The 18,543-nt window shown below is 34.6% G+C and overlaps 1 protein-coding gene across 6 annotated transcripts in view; it reads left to right on the top strand.

The window, feature by feature from the left end:
* Dlg2 (discs, large homolog 2 (Drosophila)) overlaps nucleotides 1-18,543 on the top strand; it is a 1,924,417-nt gene that overhangs the window by 409,202 nt on the left and 1,496,672 nt on the right. The window contains exon 1 of one of the 6 annotated variants that reach the window (XM_013511777.1): nucleotides 6,532-6,956. The exons of the other annotated variants lie outside the window; for them this stretch is intronic. Within the exon in view, the coding sequence (XP_013367231.1) occupies nucleotides 6,927-6,956 (30 nt within the window). The 5' untranslated portion in view covers nucleotides 6,532-6,926. Of the gene's footprint in view, nucleotides 1-6,531; nucleotides 6,957-18,543 lie in introns of those variants that run through there. 6 annotated transcript variants of the gene reach the window in all.

An 18,543-nucleotide genomic window follows, 5' to 3' on the forward strand; every position in this document is an offset into this window, starting at 1 on the left:
AAGGGAGGAATGGTGGCAAGCAGCCTCTTCCTGTCCCTTACATATGCAAACTATCCACCCCAGGGCAGGTGTAGCTCTCACACCCATAATCAATCAAACTCTAAAAGCCTGCCCCATGACCGCATGAGGCTTTGGGGGGACCCACACACACAAAGCATAACACTATCCAAAGTGTGAAAAGAACTCAAGTAACTCAATAGCAGAGATACTAAGAACCCATCAGAAAATGGGCAAAAGATCTGAATAGACATTTCTTCAAAAGAGACATAAAAATGGCCAACAGGTATACAGAAAAATACTCAATGTCCTTAAACATCAAAGAAGTGGAAATAAAAATTACTATGAAACACCACCTCACCTCTTTTAGGACAGCTGGATAGCTATTATTAAAAAATCAAAAGAGCAAATGTTGGATGATGTAGAGAAAAGGGAACCCTTATGCAGTGTTGGTGGAAATTTAGATTCATACAACCATTATGGAAAATAATATGGAGATTTCAAAAAAAATTAAAAGTCAAATTATCTTATGATGTAGCAATTGCTCTTTTGGGAATGTATTCAAAGGAAATGAAGATATGCATACCATCATATTCATTGCAGCATTTTCACCATAGCTAAGATGTGGAAATGTCCCTAGTGCCTACTGACATGAGTGAATAAAATGACTGGTACATATATGCAATAGAATATTATCCATCCCTGAAAAAATGAGACCTTGCCTTTTACCACAATGTGGATTAGCTTGTAAAACATTATGTGAAATAAGCTATCCACAGAAAAAAAAATATTGCATGAACTCCCTTATTTATGGAATCTAAAAGAAAAAAATTAAATATAAAGAGATAAAGAAACAGTGATTACCACTAGGTAAGGAGAGGTGGGAAAGAAATGGGGGGAAGTAGGTCAGAGAATATAAGGTAGTAGATATGTAGGATGCACAAGTCTAGAGAGCTAATGTAAGATATAAAGATTATAGGTAGTAAAACTGTGCTTAGGAGGGATGCATGTCCAGATGAGGAGGTTTTTGATGCTTTTGCAGTAAAGCAAAAATGAAGAACAACATAGTAAGAGGATGATGATGTTAACTGAATTCACCATAGGCATCATTTTGCTATCTTCATGTATCCCATAGCATCATAACAGGAAGCAGGAAGATAGCTGTTTTGCAAAAGGGAAGGGGACCAAGAGCTGGAGGAGGGGCAGGGAGGAGGAAATCCAAAAGAATTCAGATGTGTTTGTACAGGCACCAACTCCCTGTGAGAAATGTAATCATTCTGTACTACAAACATGTAACAACAAAAATAATTTTAAAAGACGTATTTTTAAAAATGTTAATATAAAAACAATGAAAAAATTTAAGTAAATAAAAGTTTAATGTTGAATCAAAACTATTTTTTGTTTTATATATTTATAAATACTGTCAATGTAAATCACTTGTATAGAAACTAAACTACATTAGAAACCATAGATTAAAATTTTTATGTAGGAAACTGATTCTGGCCTTAATTAAAAATAAATTTCCCTGTGTGGCATTTTATTCACTCATTCACAGAAGTACTTAGCATCTGTTGTGTTCTACACACTGGTTTTACAGCCTTGGACAAAATAGACAAGGTTCCTGCTTTCATAAATAAAATTAAGGTGGGGTAGATAGTATGAAATAAAGAAGGTAATTTAAAACTGCGGTCATTGCTATGAAGGAAATAAACCAGGGTCATGTAATGAAGACAGAAAGGGATCTAATTTAACTAGAGGGGTCAGCTTGAGAGAGTCTTAATGAGGTGGTAACATCTATGCAGAGATTTGAATAATTAGGGGGAAGCAGTTGTGTGAAGATACAGGGGAAAGAAGTTCCTGGCAGAAGGAACAATTTCCACTCCCTGAAGGAAGAATCAGAGTGGAACAGTAGACCATAATAGGTTGGTGATTGGGGTGAGGGAAGGTGAAGTATGGGGTGGATATTTAACGGTTCTGCTGAGGGTATTTATATTTCAAGCAAAATTGCATTTCAGACCATGCAGCTTTTTAGATTTGGAGCTTGTACATAACTGTTTGGATTTTTGGAACCTCTTCAACTCAGAGAATTGTATAATACTAGGGAAAATTCAGCCTCATAAGGAATGTACTTACTGTTTAGCAAAGTTTATGAAACGTGCAGTTTGTTAGGAAAACATACCTTTACTGAATTTTTTATCATGTATTGTTTACCACTTATAATTATCTAAATTTCAAACTTTCAAAGGCTGTTTAATTTTGAGGATTCTAACTGGTAGAACTATATAGTTATCAATGAACTATGTTCCAATTCACATATATAAGCAAAATTGGCGTGCAACTTGGGTCTATGCAAATGAAAATTGTGAAGAAGTAAGTTAAAAGTTAAAATTTCTTGATTTTTGTATCAGTTCACTTAAAATTTTGCTTTTTAAATTTTTATGTCTTTTAAAAAGATACACATTGAAGTTGCACAGAATATATAGACTTATGCTTTTTATGAATTATTTTCAGAATTCAATAGCATACTGATTTTTTATTGCATAATGGAAATGTTAGAAAAGTCAGTCCTTTTCCAGTTGATCCTAATTTCCTACTTGCCTTTGGAGAGTTCAGAAATGAGGGCAGGCATTTTGCCATGACCTGCCTGCAGTCTATTTATTTTTCTAAGCTAACAAGCTTTGCAGATGTCACTCGTGTGCCTGCTTTCTTGGGTATATGGGGAACAGGCAGACGGGGTTGGGAGTCCAGGTGGGTGGATTTCTTCTCTTATTCCCCTTGGAGCTAATCTTTCTAATGTGGAAGTCCATTCCTTCTGGGGCTGCTCCCAAGACCCTTACAAACTATGAAAGGACTCAGTGTAGACGCCCAGAAATGTACCCATGTTTTTAGGGGAATTTTGTTTTATCGTCATGAGTCTGCTGAAGCTAGGCTACCTTTGGGTAGAAAAGGCCTTTGGTTCTGTCTATGCCACACCCTCTTTTAATTTGGATAACAGCCTACTTAATTACTGTTACTTTTAATACAATGCCTATATTTACTACTGCTTGTCTATTACAAGGGCAAACACCTAGTTTCCACAGTGTCCTGCTGCAGCACTTCAGCTGGGATTGCCTTTCTCAGTTACACATGCCTCCTCCCTGCCATACACGGGACGTTTAAATACAATAAAGGGTTAAAAAATCTGCTAACAAGAACAAATAAATAGTAGAACTGGAGCTATGATCATTCCCCCACTCACAGATAGTTTTGTGACTCTTAAGTGCAAGGTTACTATAGTAGGTGCCAGATAGTCCTTAAATTTGCCCTCAAGTGGCTTAGATTCTAGGACAGTGGATGTAGGCTGTATTTCATTTATAGAGATTTTTTTTCCTTGTTGAAAACAAATGAAAGTAATACCTTTAAATGGTTAAGCTGCAGGCTTACTGGAAGTAATTTATAATAGTAATTTTTCTGATATCAAAAACCTTCCAATGGTAGGTTTTACTAAGAATCAATATACTCCGGGCATGATATTATTAACCTCAAGGAATAAGTAAGCAGTTTGCAGGCTGTAACATTATATCTTGCCAAACACTTCTTGTGAAATCACAGGCCCAACTGAGCTCTATGTCTGTAAAAAAGAAATGCTTTTAGCTGATGCCTTGTTAATTTTAAGAATAAAGTAATGTATCCCTTGAGGCAAAGTAGTGAGTTATCTTCTATCATCTTTATATCTGAGGAAAATCAATGGAAGGGATGAAAGTATGCTTTAAAATGCTATATATTTACTAACATCTAAATATACATACCTTATCTAAGTAATCACGTGATGAATGCAAGCTAATCAGTATAGAACATGCGTATAACTTGTTTATAATCACTTAATATTATGTAAACTTTTTTGCCAAGCAGAAATTGAATGCATAGTTTGTGAAATGCCTACTCCAAAACGCTTTTATTTAGTGAAATCCCATTGGGTGTGTTTATTAAACTGATCGTACAAAGGTGTAAGATGATACTGATTCTTCTTTTTCAAATAAAATCGAGAACTTGGAGTTATTTTTTCCTATCACCTTCTAGCTCACTTTCTGGTCTTTCTCAATGCAGCTCAGGGCTGTTCTTCAGAAAGCCTTCTTGACTACTCCATTGTGGGCTAAGTGCATCTACTTTATAATTCAAAACACTCGAAGTGCTTACTGTATAGTAACTATAGTTTTTGACTTGCTTGTGGGCAGGGATTCTGCTAGGTTTTGCTCACACTTTTGTCTCCATATAAGTAGATTTTTAAGTATATTTATTGAATGGATGAGTTAATAGGAAGAGTGAAAACTATCTTTATGGAGCTCAGTTTAGTGGATGATATAGGCATTAATCAAATAATCACTAGGAAACCTTCCCTCAACAAACATGTGCCAGACAGGTGACTTCAGGAGGGCTTGTGGTATGCCAGGAGCTATGCCACTAGTTGCCTTTTCTTTCTACAGGCCTGTGTAATTTATAAAGTGCTTTCATCTGTGACGAGCCAGGGTAGGAAGACTAATCAGGCTGCCGTCTGCCAGTTTCCCCCATCTTAACGTCCTCCTCCTCTCTAGGTAGGTGAATGCAGTTCTAAAGGTACCTTTCTTCTCAGAATACCTTGTGACAATATTTATCTCACTCTGCTATCCAATTTACTTCCTTTCTCTCTCTAACCTCTGGCTGTCTATTCTGGTCATGACTAAGAAAGCCTGGACTTGCAATTAAGAGACATGCTCTTTACAGTTGGCACAGAAGGTTACTAGGTTCTTAGGAAATCCAATAAACTTTCTAAGTTTGTGAGGATGTCACAAGTACTTTTTCAGCTTTAAAATGCTATAGGGATATGAAGCTTTATTTTGAACATAAATATGTCACTTAGACCATTTACATATTAGATGCTTTGGTTGCATCAAGGAACCCTCTGGTACCTGAGGATGCTGAAGGTGTGATGGTTTGTATACCAGGAGATAAGCTTCAGTTAAATTAATTATGGCCATGAGGTAGTAATAGACAAAGCATGCTTCTTTAACCTTTTTATATTACTGAATCAGAAGATGTTACCTAATTGAAGGGACCACGATACAGATTTTATTTATAGGTTTCAAGATTTTCAAGATTACAGGTTTCAAGATTTACAGGTAAACCTTGAACATCACCTTAAGTTTGTTATGGAGTACCTGTAGGATAACAGTTCAGAGGAAATTATTTCTTAACTGTAATTTTAAACCACTTTGAAAGATTTTATATCAAATTAAACTTTAGGAGCTTCTTTCCCCTTTATTCTCTCAACACATCTGATTTGTTATGAGCTTTAAAAATAATCTTTAAAAAGAGTGCTCTCATTTTGGTAAAATAATGACATGTCAGTTTCTGAGATATTCATCTATTTAGCAATCAGGAGGTTATTGAGGTTTGAACCTGAATAATTCATGAAAGGAACAAAGAAGAGTCTTATCATTCCATCTTTTTTCAAATTGCTTGTTATAAAAAAATGCTTTTTATTTTAAAAAGAGGTTGGTGGTGAGTGGTGAGGTGGGGAATAGTCCTGCCAGTATCTTGAAGCAGTAAATAAAATGTATGGGTCCTTAGATATATATTCTTCTTGATGTTGTCATTGGTCCAGATGACTATGTAGTTTTTTCCTAGAGAAAAGATTTTCCATTCTTATTGGTCAGGCAGTACTTTCCACCCCTTCTGTCTTTCTTTCACCCTTTCCCCTCCCTCTCTTTTTGCTGAGCTCCAGTCATTCTACCTGTCTGTTTCATTCTCTTCCTGCCTAGGTAGCTAAGATAATGAAAAAAAGGTATATTATTATCTAGAGTGATGTTTGTCAGGCACCTCAAAGGCAGTCTATGCAGCAGCTTCTCTGGAAGAAAAGGAGGGACTTGAGGGAGGGGGGAGGACTAATCATTCGGCTGTTACAGCGCTGCAGAAGGGAACACAAACCTCTGCCCACATAATAAGTGCCTGCAGACAGCCAGTAAAGAGGGAAAAGTTTGGGCAAGAACTCCTTTTTCTGTCTCAAAATGTGGAACTTTTGTAAACACTTTGAAGCCTTCTCTCACCCCACTATTATAATATACTTCTTTGTTTAAATACTGAAATTGTCCATTTGAGTATGTCATAGACCACACAAATAGCTACACGAGAAATTTTGACATTTTCCAAGTTAAGCCTCCAAATCCGCAGTTTCTTTATGTCCCTGGCCAGATTTTCCTTATCCAGCTGTTAGTCATTTGTAAGAAGCTGCCCTTGTAATTGCAATTGAGTTCAGATGTGATGTATGCGGCACTGCATGCACCTTCGCTTTTCACTCATATCTTTCTAGTCATTTAGGCTCCCGGGAATCATGCTTATAATAAATAGCTTTTTATTACCAAACGCCGCTGTTCTGGCAGCGGAACGACAGCCCTTTGATAGATGGGCCGGGTAGCTTTTTTGTGTTGTGCTTACTCAGAGTAGTTAGTAGGAAAGACGAAGGCAGCGAAGGGGGGACTTTGCCAAAGGAAATCTTAGGAGTATACTGAAACAGCAGATCAGAATTCAGAAACAAGAGCGAGAGCTGAAATGTGAGTCTCTGGTGCTCCGTGTAACACTCATCTCCGGGACAGAACTGGCGGGCACTCACGGAAGCCTTGCTAGGACCACGGATCAGGATAAAAGACCATGCAGCCGCGGAGCCCAGCGAGCCAACGAGAAGTTTTGCCGGAGCTGATTTCTAGGGGATTTTCCGGTGCCTAGGAGAATCCTGCTTGCCCTGAGCTGTATGGAGGAGGGCTCGAGTTTCCCATGAGGGGCCCCCTTGGAAAAGCCGTCTTGTGCAGAATCCAGGCTCTGCTTCTCTCAGTGTGCTATTTACCAAAAGGCTTTTCTCACCTTTGCTGATTTGCTGGTGTGATTTCCATGTACTGAGTCCTGTGTAGGGATCCAGGATGGATTGCCTGTGCATTGTCACCACAAAGGTAGGATAGGAACCAGAGCTGTAATTGTGTGCAGCATTTTTCTGTTATTATTCTGGTCCTGTAATTAAACAGCTCTAGTAGGTGCTGCCAGTTCATGCGATAAAATGATTAGTATAATTTACTTTACTGGGCATTTTGTTCCCTAAGAGGGTTTGAGGGTCCTGTCTTTCTGTGATTTCAACTTCTTAAAGTGATATTGTGTGTTTGTGCAAATGAAAGAATTTGTCTTCGGGTTGGGGGTGTGTGTGTGGCAGGATTTGCTTTTGCATCTGTTCATAGGTTATAATTGAAATATCTATAGTAGTAGTGTAGCTCACACATCATTTAAACATACCATATCAGGGTTGCTTTTCTGAGTGTGATAATTAGCTTTTCATGAAAACCATGTCTTCTATGTTTGAAGAAGCCAATCAGCTTTACTGTGGCTTGACATATTGTTCCTGATTGGAGAATTCTGATAGTCCACATTTTACTGATTTTTTTTAAAGGGAAAAAATTCTTTAGGTCCCAAGGTAAAGCAAACAAATAAAAAAAATATTTAAGTTTTAAGAGATTCCCCCTACTTTGATTAGAAGCAAATAAAAGTGACAATGGAATAATGTGAATAAGTAGTTTTTTTATGGATTTATTTTACAGAAAAATTTTGAAAATCATTTTATTCTTCATCAGTTCTAAATAGTGCTTTTAAATTTCATAACACTGATTATTTGAATAGAAGTACTGTTATTTTTAGAGAAAAACTAATTAAAAGACACTTGTTCATTAACTGCCTTTTCATTTTGCATGTAAGCATATCATGAGTTAATTTGATCCATATCTTACAGTATTTCACATTGACTGAATATCCATTAAACATGACAAAATCAATACCTTAGGGCATGAGACTCAGGAAGTGTGTGTTTCCCACTGTGATCTCTTTTTACCACTAAAAAAAGATTATTTAATTTTGAAGCCACAAACTAAGTGCCCCATCATATGTTAAATATCTTACTTCTATAAATTAAATTCTAGATTATCTTAATGAATGTAGTCTCAAAGAATCTACAATCACATGGCAGCCTTGTTGATGTTAGCGAACTTAACACCTAGAAACTTCTAGTTGGACTGCTTGACATGTTTCTAAATTACAAGATACATTATTTTAATGTAAAGAAAAATCTCAGTTACTTTTCCCAGTGAATTCCATAAATAAAACATACTAAACAAAATTTTAAAAAGCTAAATAGGAAAGACATTTCCTTATGTAATCTAGAGAAGAGACTATTTTATTATGTGTTACCTTTCTTGAAGTATTACATTTGGTGTTAATTTCTTGAGAGAGTACTGTCAAATCTAACTTACGTGTGCTTTATAATTGTTTTAAACTTATCATTTCAAGTGCTATAAAATATGACTACTACTTTAAAATAAGTTATGAAAAGTTATTAGTTAGAAGTCAAAACTGGAAGTCTATTAAATCAACATTGAGATCCAAGTTCCTTCATTTTGTATAACATAATTTAAATATCTTTTATATTTACATATCAAGGTATTAGCAATCACAGGTACAGGCAAAAGGTAAGATATTCCTCTGCTTTAAATTGTGTATAAGAGGTAAATGTCTTTCCAGCATTTTGATTTGTCATATAAATTATATAATTCAAGAGGACACTCTTAAGAAATTTCATGAATTTTCTAAATTAGTTATATTCATGAATGTTGCTGAAGTATCATTTATATCATTTTGAAAAGAAAAATATATTCACCAAAAAGTTACATTATAGTGTTTAAATGGTAAATAAGCATGACAGATTCATAAAGAAGTAAGACTTGCTGGAGGACTTCAACCTACAAATGTGACCCTTTCACTCACCACCATTGGTAGCTCACTGTGTTATCCCTGAGTGCTCATGTACCTGGCATGCTCTTGCTCCCTTTTCCTGGGACTCTTTGACATGAAACTTTCAAACAATTTGGAAATTTTAATTCGATCTCTGTTCAACCTCTTCTCTTTCTTCTCCAGCATTAAGTCCCTGTGGCAGCTCTGGCTGTCCTACTTGTGTAAAACTTTTATCTGAGACTGAGACTATCAGCTATCCTGATCTGTCCTAGACTCCACTTAATCTATGACACATCTCTTTTCTTCCAGTACCAGGAATTGAACTCACAACCTTGTGCTTGCCAGGCAGGCGCTTTGCCACTGAGCTAAATCTCCAACCCCTATGACACATCTCAGTATTGCAGGTGACCATGATTCTACCAAAGCTTCTGGTGGCAATGAAACATAAATACTTCCACTGATAAAGTGTCTTGGTTCCTTCTTTCCTTCTGCCTTGGCATGAAAGGATTTACTGTTTTCTTGGATCCTCCTAGACCTCTGTGTTCTGAGTCCTCTCATTCTTCTTTATTATATGCACTGTAGAAATAAATTCCTCTTCATGTCTTTGCTTCACATTCTTAAGAATAGTTGTAAGAGGATTAATGGATGAAGATATTATGAAACATTGAGAAATACCACTGAATAATGGCAATATAAAAGGACTTATTAGTTATTTTTAATTAGTGTTGATATGACTCCAGCTCATGTGTCTGATTTATTTCACTGAACATTACAGACCCCTTTTCTGGACTCTGAAGTTAAGACAACAGCGCTCAGCACTGGGCTGGAACCATGAAGGGGGATGGGAACCCGGAACAGTTGCTGTCTGCATCCAAAGGGGAGGACTGTTCTGGACTAAATTTAATGAAATAAAAGCAATCCATAGAATTTTTCTTTTATTGAGATAGCATTCTCAAGTATCATATGCACTAGTATATAGAATTTGAAATAAGAATAGAAAAATATGGAACTATGAAAAATCAAAATAAATCTGAACTCTGTGACTGGGCACCCAGAGGCATATGGACATCGCCCAATTTCTCTATAAAAATGAGTATATTTTATTATATCTTTGAGATGCCTCAGTTTTTATTTCTAATCTAAAATTATTCTGAAAGTAAAATTACTCTGGTAATTATTCTGCAAATAAAATTACTCTGGTTCACTAAGCATCTCAAAGTTACATTAGGTGAATTATACATTACTATCACTCCAGATAGCTATTAATCATACTTGTAGATGTTTTTAAAAGTTCAGAAAGATAATCCACAAATAAAACTGTAATATATTTGTTAAATTACTACTCTAATTTACTAATAAATGATGACACTATTAACTTTTAATATGTTAACAGGTTAATGTGCATAATAAAATTCAAGTATCAGATGAAAAGTGGACCAGACAGCAGTAAAGAAGCTTTTACTGATGTTATTAACACTACATCAGTTCTGTAAATATAATTTTACTCTTTGCCTCTGGCAACCCACAGTCTTTTACAAGAACTAAAGAAACTTAGAATTTCTGAAAGGAAATACAAGTTTTTGCTGGACATGTGAAAGATATTTTTATCAAGGCTACCATGTATCATTTTGATAATCTAAATAGAAAAAAAGAGGCACGTTTTCTTTTTAGAAATGGACTCACACTAGAAATATGTACAACTATAGTTTTTTAGGAAGCTAAAATACATCTCATTTTACACCACATCTTTATGTCAAGGAAATGAAACAATCACCTAGGCAACAAATGCTTTTATGAGTGGTCTTGTACTCATAGAGAAAGCTATTTATTCGTGCAGACATATAGATGGATTAGGTCCTGTGGCAGAAGCAAGATATCCATCCACTCATTTTAGTTATCCAACAAGTATTTATTGAATGTTTACTATGTGCTTGACATACTAGAAGGCACGGAGATACAGTGAACAATCTATCCAATGCAACTTGTAGTCTAATGGGAAAAATAACCAATTGTGGAAATAGGGACATGTGAAGAGGAGGTGAATGAAGGGTGCTGTAGAGATGAGCATAGGAACACAGGAGGAATCTAATTGGCTGTGTTGCAGGGCAGACAGAGATAAATATCAGAGAAGACCTCTGAAAAAGTGGCAGTTAATCTGATTTGTAAGAATGGAGGGCACAATGGGGTAGTAAAATCATTCCAGGCAAATCCCTGGGGAGGATGAGACAGTATGACTAGGAATTGGATATTTGAAGAAAGGAAGTTAAATGTAGTTGAGATGTAAGGTGTCTGAGATAAGTAACAAGTTTCAAGAAATGCACAGATTGGAACAGGCCCAGCCATAAATTTCAGGATGATGGCATTTGTATTACTTTAAGGGAAATGGGCTTTTCATATATTATCAACACTGGTTCCAAATCCCTGTTTGCCCATACAATTCCCCTGATTTGAGTTCCCTTCTATCTTCTGCAGCATTCCCCTTTGCCATCAGTATACCTTTCCAGTAAACACAATAGTTTCCACTTTCACTACTTGGATGACCTTCTCTGAACTATAGTTTCTTCATTCATAAAAGGGCACCTATCTCACAGGGTTATTTTAAAGATTCAGTGATATTAGAAATATGAAGGTGTACTAAGGTGTACTAAATTCATAATTTCTTAGTGCAATTCGTAATTTGTGCAACTATTTTCTGTGTCTCTCTCTTCATGTGACAGACCCATGTCTAGTTTTTCTCATTTTTGTAAATGTAATGTTTGGGATATTAAAGGAACTTCATAAATTTTATTCATTCAGCTTCATAAATCATATTCATCTTGTTTATCCTTTGAATGAACCCAAATGAAGGAAGATCTTAAAGGTGAAGAACATTTACACAACTGACAAGTTTCATACTGGAGATTCAAATTCAGGTTCTTAGGACTCTAATACAGCAATCCTATCCAATTCCATCATCTTCAGTTTGAACTATGTCAAGGTTATTACTTAGTTAAAACATACCATTGAAGTGTATTTTGGAAATTTCCCCTTCTACTTAAATATCTAAATAAGTAAAAATAATACACCCACTTAATATTTAATTAAAATTACTCAAAACTAATTGTAGATTTGTAGTTTCTTGGATACATATCTATATCTTATAAAAGTAAACTTCTAGAAATGGAATGAAATTTTAGCCTATGAATCATACTAATCATCTCTTAATACAACTGTAATAACTGCGTGTCTTAATAAACCTTTTCACCAGAATGATATTTCACATAGCCTCTTTGGTTCTGCATGTAAAAGTCACGTGTGTTGTGAAGTGCTATAGATTTTAAAGGATTGTCTTTTTGTAAAATCTTTAAAAGTAATTTTTATGAGACAAATGTAGATTTACAGAGGAAAAACATGCAAATAAAAATTTGCAAGTCAGATCATATTCAAAAATGTATTTTACCCAAAATTTAAATAACTCATATAACTCCCTTTGTAAAATACGAAAGAATTCATCGCTTTTTTTCATTATTTATCCTTACTTCATCCACATGTTTGTAGATAAGATTTTCTTAGGGCAGATTACTCAGGATTATAGCAGCCTGAGAGAACTGTCTCATTGCATTTATGTATATTCCACCAACGGCAATTTGGAAATGTGTGTTGGATCAAAATTCAGGAAATATAGTCTTGGGGTTTCAATTCATTATACTAATAATCTTAAGTCAACTCAATTTATTCTGTCTGAGACTTATTTTCTCAAGGATGAATTGGGATTAATAAAGTGAGCTTGCTAGTACTTGGGTTATTTGTACAGAAATAAAGCAGTTTATATATTTGAAAAATATGAAATCCTACTTATATTACAGAATGGAAGTAATTATTTGAAACAGGAAACTCTAGTGTAAGTTGAGACTTTTTTTTTTGTTTTTGTATTTTTTCTGGTACCGGGAATTGAACTCACAACATCTTGCTTGCCAGGCAGGGGCTGTGCCGCTGAGCTAAATCCCTAGCCCGGAAACATTTTATTTCCAGTAGCGTTACTGTATGGTGGAGAAAATCAGAGCTATGTCTATATGTGCTAATTTTATGATAATTGGCCTGAGATATCTGAGTGTGGGGCAGTTGAACTATAACAATCATCCACCACCAAATTTGAATTACAGTGTTAGAACACCATAGCATTTATAGTTGCAGCCTTCGGGTCAGATCATTAAGGTGTCCTAACTCTGCCAATTACAAGTTCTTTGGTGCCCCAAAAGATTATTATGAGGGTTAAATGTATTATTAACATCTTCTGCAAATCTTACTCTGTGCATACTATGTGGCAGGCATTCTTTTGCACAGTAGAGAATGGAACAGTGAATAAAATAAGACCAGGCCCCTGACTTTACAGAGCCTATAGAGTGAAGATACAGGCTGTTAACAGACACACAAAGAATAAACATAATTTAAATTAGTAATAACTTCTGTAACTTAAAACATAGTAAACAAATGGAGTATAAAATGATGAATGAAGACGAATGAGTTATTTTAGATGAGGTACACAGAGGAGGCCTCTTTTAAGAAGCTTTAAAAGGAATGGCTTTGTGAAGGTTTTCATGAAGAACAGTCCAGACACAGGGTTTATGTAGCAGGTTTGCATACGTATAGACAATACTCAGTAGATGTGAATATTCCCATTTTACCTTCTCTTTCTCTTTCATTTCAGGAAATCTAACACTTAAGGATAAATTTCACAGTGATATCATTAATTCAATTAGCCTGTTATCACTCTGGTTACAAATTTCTATGTGTGTAGTCATGATAATGGGGATTTATTCTGGCTTCAATGGATGGTATTTCCCAGGGTTATAGGTCTTTACTGGTAAGGGAGATACCAAAATATTTTAACTTTCACTTTCATTTCCAATGTGCATAAAAATTAGTACCAGATTAGAAATTCTATGAAAATAGCACCTGCTCCTCATACCTATTCTAGTATTCCCACCCACACATACTCATTTTTTTTGTATCTAAGTAATTCAGTTCTTGAACTAACTTTTAGAAGACAACAGATTTTATGATAAATTAATTTGACAGTAATTACTAAATTCTTAGAATTTGGAATTCTTTTTACACATTAAGCAAATTTAAATCAAAAATGGCAGAAAAGTGTCTACCCTCTGGAGTTCTCCCTGCATGAATCTGCATTCTATGCTTGGTGGAAAGTATGCCACTATCCCAGTTATCATGGTTAGAAAAAAATGTCTGTTCTTTATTATTTTTCCCTAAAACCCAAACAGTCCAATATCTATTCATCTTATTTCCTTAATCTGTTTTATTTACATTCCTACTACCAGTGGTCCTTTGCAGATTCTTACTTTCAGGTTCAGTCTTATTTTATTAGTTTTCCTTATATTTCTGTCTTCCTACCCTTATACATTGTCCATGTTGTTAAATGGGCTTTTCCTTTAAAATGTGTATATGAATATATATGAACTCTGATTAAAATCCTTCAATGTTTCCCTGTTCCTATTGCCTTGTTACCCAAAGTGTGTTCTGTTCACAAGCTGTGATAGCATTTCCTTAGTCCTTGTTAGAATGAAGAGTCTCAGGTTCCATCCTAGACCCTCTGAATTAGAACCTGGATTTAATGAGATCTATAGTCAATTTGTATCTCTAATTGGTTTGTACATTAAAGTTTGGACCTACTGTCCTGTAGGATGAGGTCTGCTTTGTTCCACCTGGCACTCACAGTGCTGTGTGTTCTAGCCCTTACCTAACTTTCCTCTCTCAGATCTCACCTCCCTTTATGCCTTACCCTCCAAACTAAATTCCATCCTCCTAGTTCTTTGTACCTACTTTTTCCTATGACTGGGATATCTCTCAACTTCTTAGCCTGATACATGTCTAATAAATTTCTTTTTAACATTTAAGACTCAGCTCAAATGTAGAATCCTCTGTAAATAATGTTCTTGATACTGCACTAGCACACTATGCTCTGTATTCTCACTGTGTCTTTATTATAGGCTTTAGTTGTACAATTAGATTTTACATGTGCTTATCTCCTTCTAGAATGTGAACTCCATGAGGAGAAAAAATGCTCTTGGTCAGAATTATAGATAACCAATTAGCATGGCACTGGCAAATATACTGTGTTTATGGATTATTTCATAGACACTGATGTATATTTTATTGTTAAATAAATAAATAAATGAATGGATCAAATATTTTCTTTTTCTTCTTCTTCTTTTTTATTTTTTATTTTTTTGTACCAAAAATCGAACTCAGGACCTTGCGCTTGCCAGGCAGGAGCTTATGCTGCTGAACTATATCCCTGGCCTGGATGAAATATTTTCTAAGTTATATGCACAATTATCTGCACATGTTGTTATATATTTAAACATGCATATATATATGTATATAAGCACATATACATACATATATATAATGTATACTTCACAATACATAGTTGTAAAAGAAATCTTTGTACTGTCATGATAGACTTCCGTTGAGACACAAGCAAATGGTGAACTAATTTGTGAATACTTGCTAGGCCTTAACATTTGAAATGTCATTTTAGATAAAACAAAATAGACTAGAAGAGGTGAAAGTCCTCTGACATACCAAGAAACTTGGCAGTTGGATCATATAGCTGATAAAACAGCCTATTGTGATTAAAAAATCTAAGCTGCTAGAATTTAAACCCAAAAATAGGTACAAGCCAGTTGCATATTTTTATTAAGCAAAGACTAAAGCAATTAAATCAGAGTTTCATTTTGATACAAGCTTGTCAACTCAAATTCCTTTAACTTTTTAGTGGTTTAATATGACATAATGCTTAAAATTGTTTTGCAGAAAATGGCTTGACTTTGTCATATGGATAAAATATATTATCATCCATATACTATAAAGATAAATAGTATTTTTATTATTGGTGTATATTTACTTGTAAGAATATTTAAGTTTGTCAGAACGCTGTACAGTTTCAAAGTGATTTTTTCTGTAAGTTATATGTGTATAGTTTCCGTTTTTTTGTTTGTTTTTTGTTTTTTTTCCGGTACCGGGGATCGAACTCAGGATCTTGCGCTTGCCGGGCAGGCGCTGTGCCGCTGAGCTAAATTCCCAGGCCCCACTGTGTATAGTTTCAAAGTGTACAGTATATAGTTTCAAAGTGATTTTTTTCTGTAAGTTATCAGGTCATGAAGGAATTGGATAAAAGTTTAATATTTTATGATAGGGTTACTGTATTCAGGCAACTGCATTCAGTTTCAGGATACAAATGTATCTAGGGAGGGGTTCACAGAAATTCTGCCTATTTGTATTAGTTTGCATTGCAGATAACAAAGTGTATCCATATCATCAAATGGCTGTACCCCAAGTAACCTCCAAACGGTACTTTAGTAGTCTACAACAATAATTATTACTTGGAATTTGTCCAACTAGCCAGAGATGACACCAGCACTATGGAAAAGGATCCCTGAGAGGATGTTAAAAGCTTTAGGTACTTTCAAATATTCCCTTGAAACTATTCCCTTGAGACCTCTAGACAGAAATGACTCAGAATAACCAAATATACCATTTTCCCAAGCAGCAATATAGTCAGCAATAGAGATTCTCCTTGAAGACCACTTAATTGCATTTCAAAAAACAAATATCAAAAAGTAAAACTTCAAAATACAAATCATACCATTTTTTATCTGAAGCATCAGAAATCTTTGTTGTTGTATAAAAACAGAGCTCATAGAGTATTAGTTGTTTTTAGCTTACCTCTTCTATACCAAGAGGTAATAAAAGGGAAATTTATTCTTGATGATAAGATCTTTGAAAATAATTTGCTGAAGAAATCATAAATGAAAATATACATTTTTTAGAGAAATAAATTCTTCCTCCCTAGTCTTTGTTAGGAATTGCCAAGGATTTCACAGTGTGTTCTTGCTAGTATTTTAAAATAAAACTGTCCTCGATTAATACACATGTAATTTACTTCCACAATCTGCAGTTCTATTTAAATTGAGGACAGATCTAATTGCTAGTTCTTCTCGGATAACTGCTTGGTGTTGTCTATGGCACCTGATCTACAAAAACCTGCACATTCCTTCACTGATTAACATTTATCCTAAAATACATATTCATAGGTGTCAAAAAGACAGAGCACATACTGAAGTAGTATCCATTGACTTCTTTCTTCGTGTTAGGCTTTGCCAGAATTTTAAGTACAGTACCTGAGAAAATCCTGTAAGAGAAAAATCTAAGTTTAAAATGATGGCATTCCATGTGTATTTTTAGATTGTCCAATGTTTATGCATGTTTTGAAATACAAGCTGATCACAAAAACAAAATTGACATGATTGCATATGTAATAGGTTGTAATTATGTCTTATCGAAAGCTCAACTTTAAAATTCTTTATTGTTTGGAAATACTGTAATTGTCCACTTTCTCATGTAGTTAATTACAAATTTCAGGAAGAATTAAACCAAGTAAATCTCTTTACTCTTTTTCTTTATGATAGCAGTGAGAAAAAAAGTGAATTGCACTGATCTTGTTTCTGAGTGACACCTCTGTCACTCATTGTTTGACCTCTTTTTGGGTCTGGAAATTTCAGATATTTTTCACTAGCTGATAATTTATTAATCTGAAAATGTTATCTTAACATAATACTTTTAAATATGCTTGGATGCAAAAAGTAGCTTATTTTCTAAATCATAGCTTTTTATGTTTCATAAGATTTTGTAGTTTGTGATATAATCAGTAAGATATTCCAGTGAAGAATATTCATTGACTGGAGTAGTAGATAATGTCCAAAATTTCTTTCTTACAAGGAAGTTAGTACTACTATAGTCCATTCTTTGTCTTATTTGTTGGCCCCTGTAACAACATGTAAATGTTAGTTGCATTTAAAATATTTTATAAAACTAAGTTTTGTAATATCATTTTTATAATATTCTAATGCAATTAAGTTTGTAAAGTAATAATTCAATTTTGGACAAAAAACTCTTGCTTATTCTATTGTTTTGAAGCATTTCTCCTGTGTTTTCTCCTAGTAGTTTCATAGTTTCAGGCTTTAAATTTAGGTCTTTACTGTATTTTGACTTTATCTTTGTAACAGGTGAGAGTTAGAGACAGTCTCATCTTTGTACCTGTGAATATCCATTTTTTTCAATATTTTTGAATAGATTGTGTTTCCTCCAACTTGTGTTCTTAGCAGTTTTGTAAAAAAAAAAAAGTCAGCCGTAGATACATGAGTTTTCTTCTAGAGTCTCTCTTGTTTTCTGTTGTTCTATGTGTCAGTTTGTGTCAATGCCATACTATATATTTTTTTTTTTTTGGTTTTTCTCCAGTACCAGGAACCGAACTCACGACCTTGCGCTTGCCAGGCAGGCGTTTTTTGCCGCTGAGCTAAATCCCCAGCCCCTAATGCCATACTATTTTGATCACTACAACTTTATGTATGTTTAGAACTAAGTATCAGATTGGCTCCTGCTTTGTTGTTTTTGCTCAGATGGCTTTGACTATCCAGTTTTTTCTTAATGTTCTATATAAATTCTAGAGTATTTTTTATAGTTCTGTGAAGAACAGGATTGGTATTTTGATAGGAATTACAATGAACATGTAAATCACTTTGGGTAGTATGTATGTTATAACAATATTGATTCTAATCTATAAATGTGGGATGTTTCTCTATCTTTTGTGTCATCTTCAATTTCTTACACCAATGTTTTACAGTTTTTATGGTAGAAATCTTTTGCTGGTTTGGTTAAATTCATTGTTAGGAATTTGTTGGTAGCTATTGCACCCTTGATTTCTAT

Source organism: Chinchilla lanigera, unplaced genomic scaffold (assembly GCF_000276665.1).
Source record: "Chinchilla lanigera isolate Chin_1 unplaced genomic scaffold, ChiLan1.0 scaffold00013, whole genome shotgun sequence".
Classification (NCBI taxonomy): Eukaryota; Metazoa; Chordata; class Mammalia; order Rodentia; family Chinchillidae; genus Chinchilla; species Chinchilla lanigera.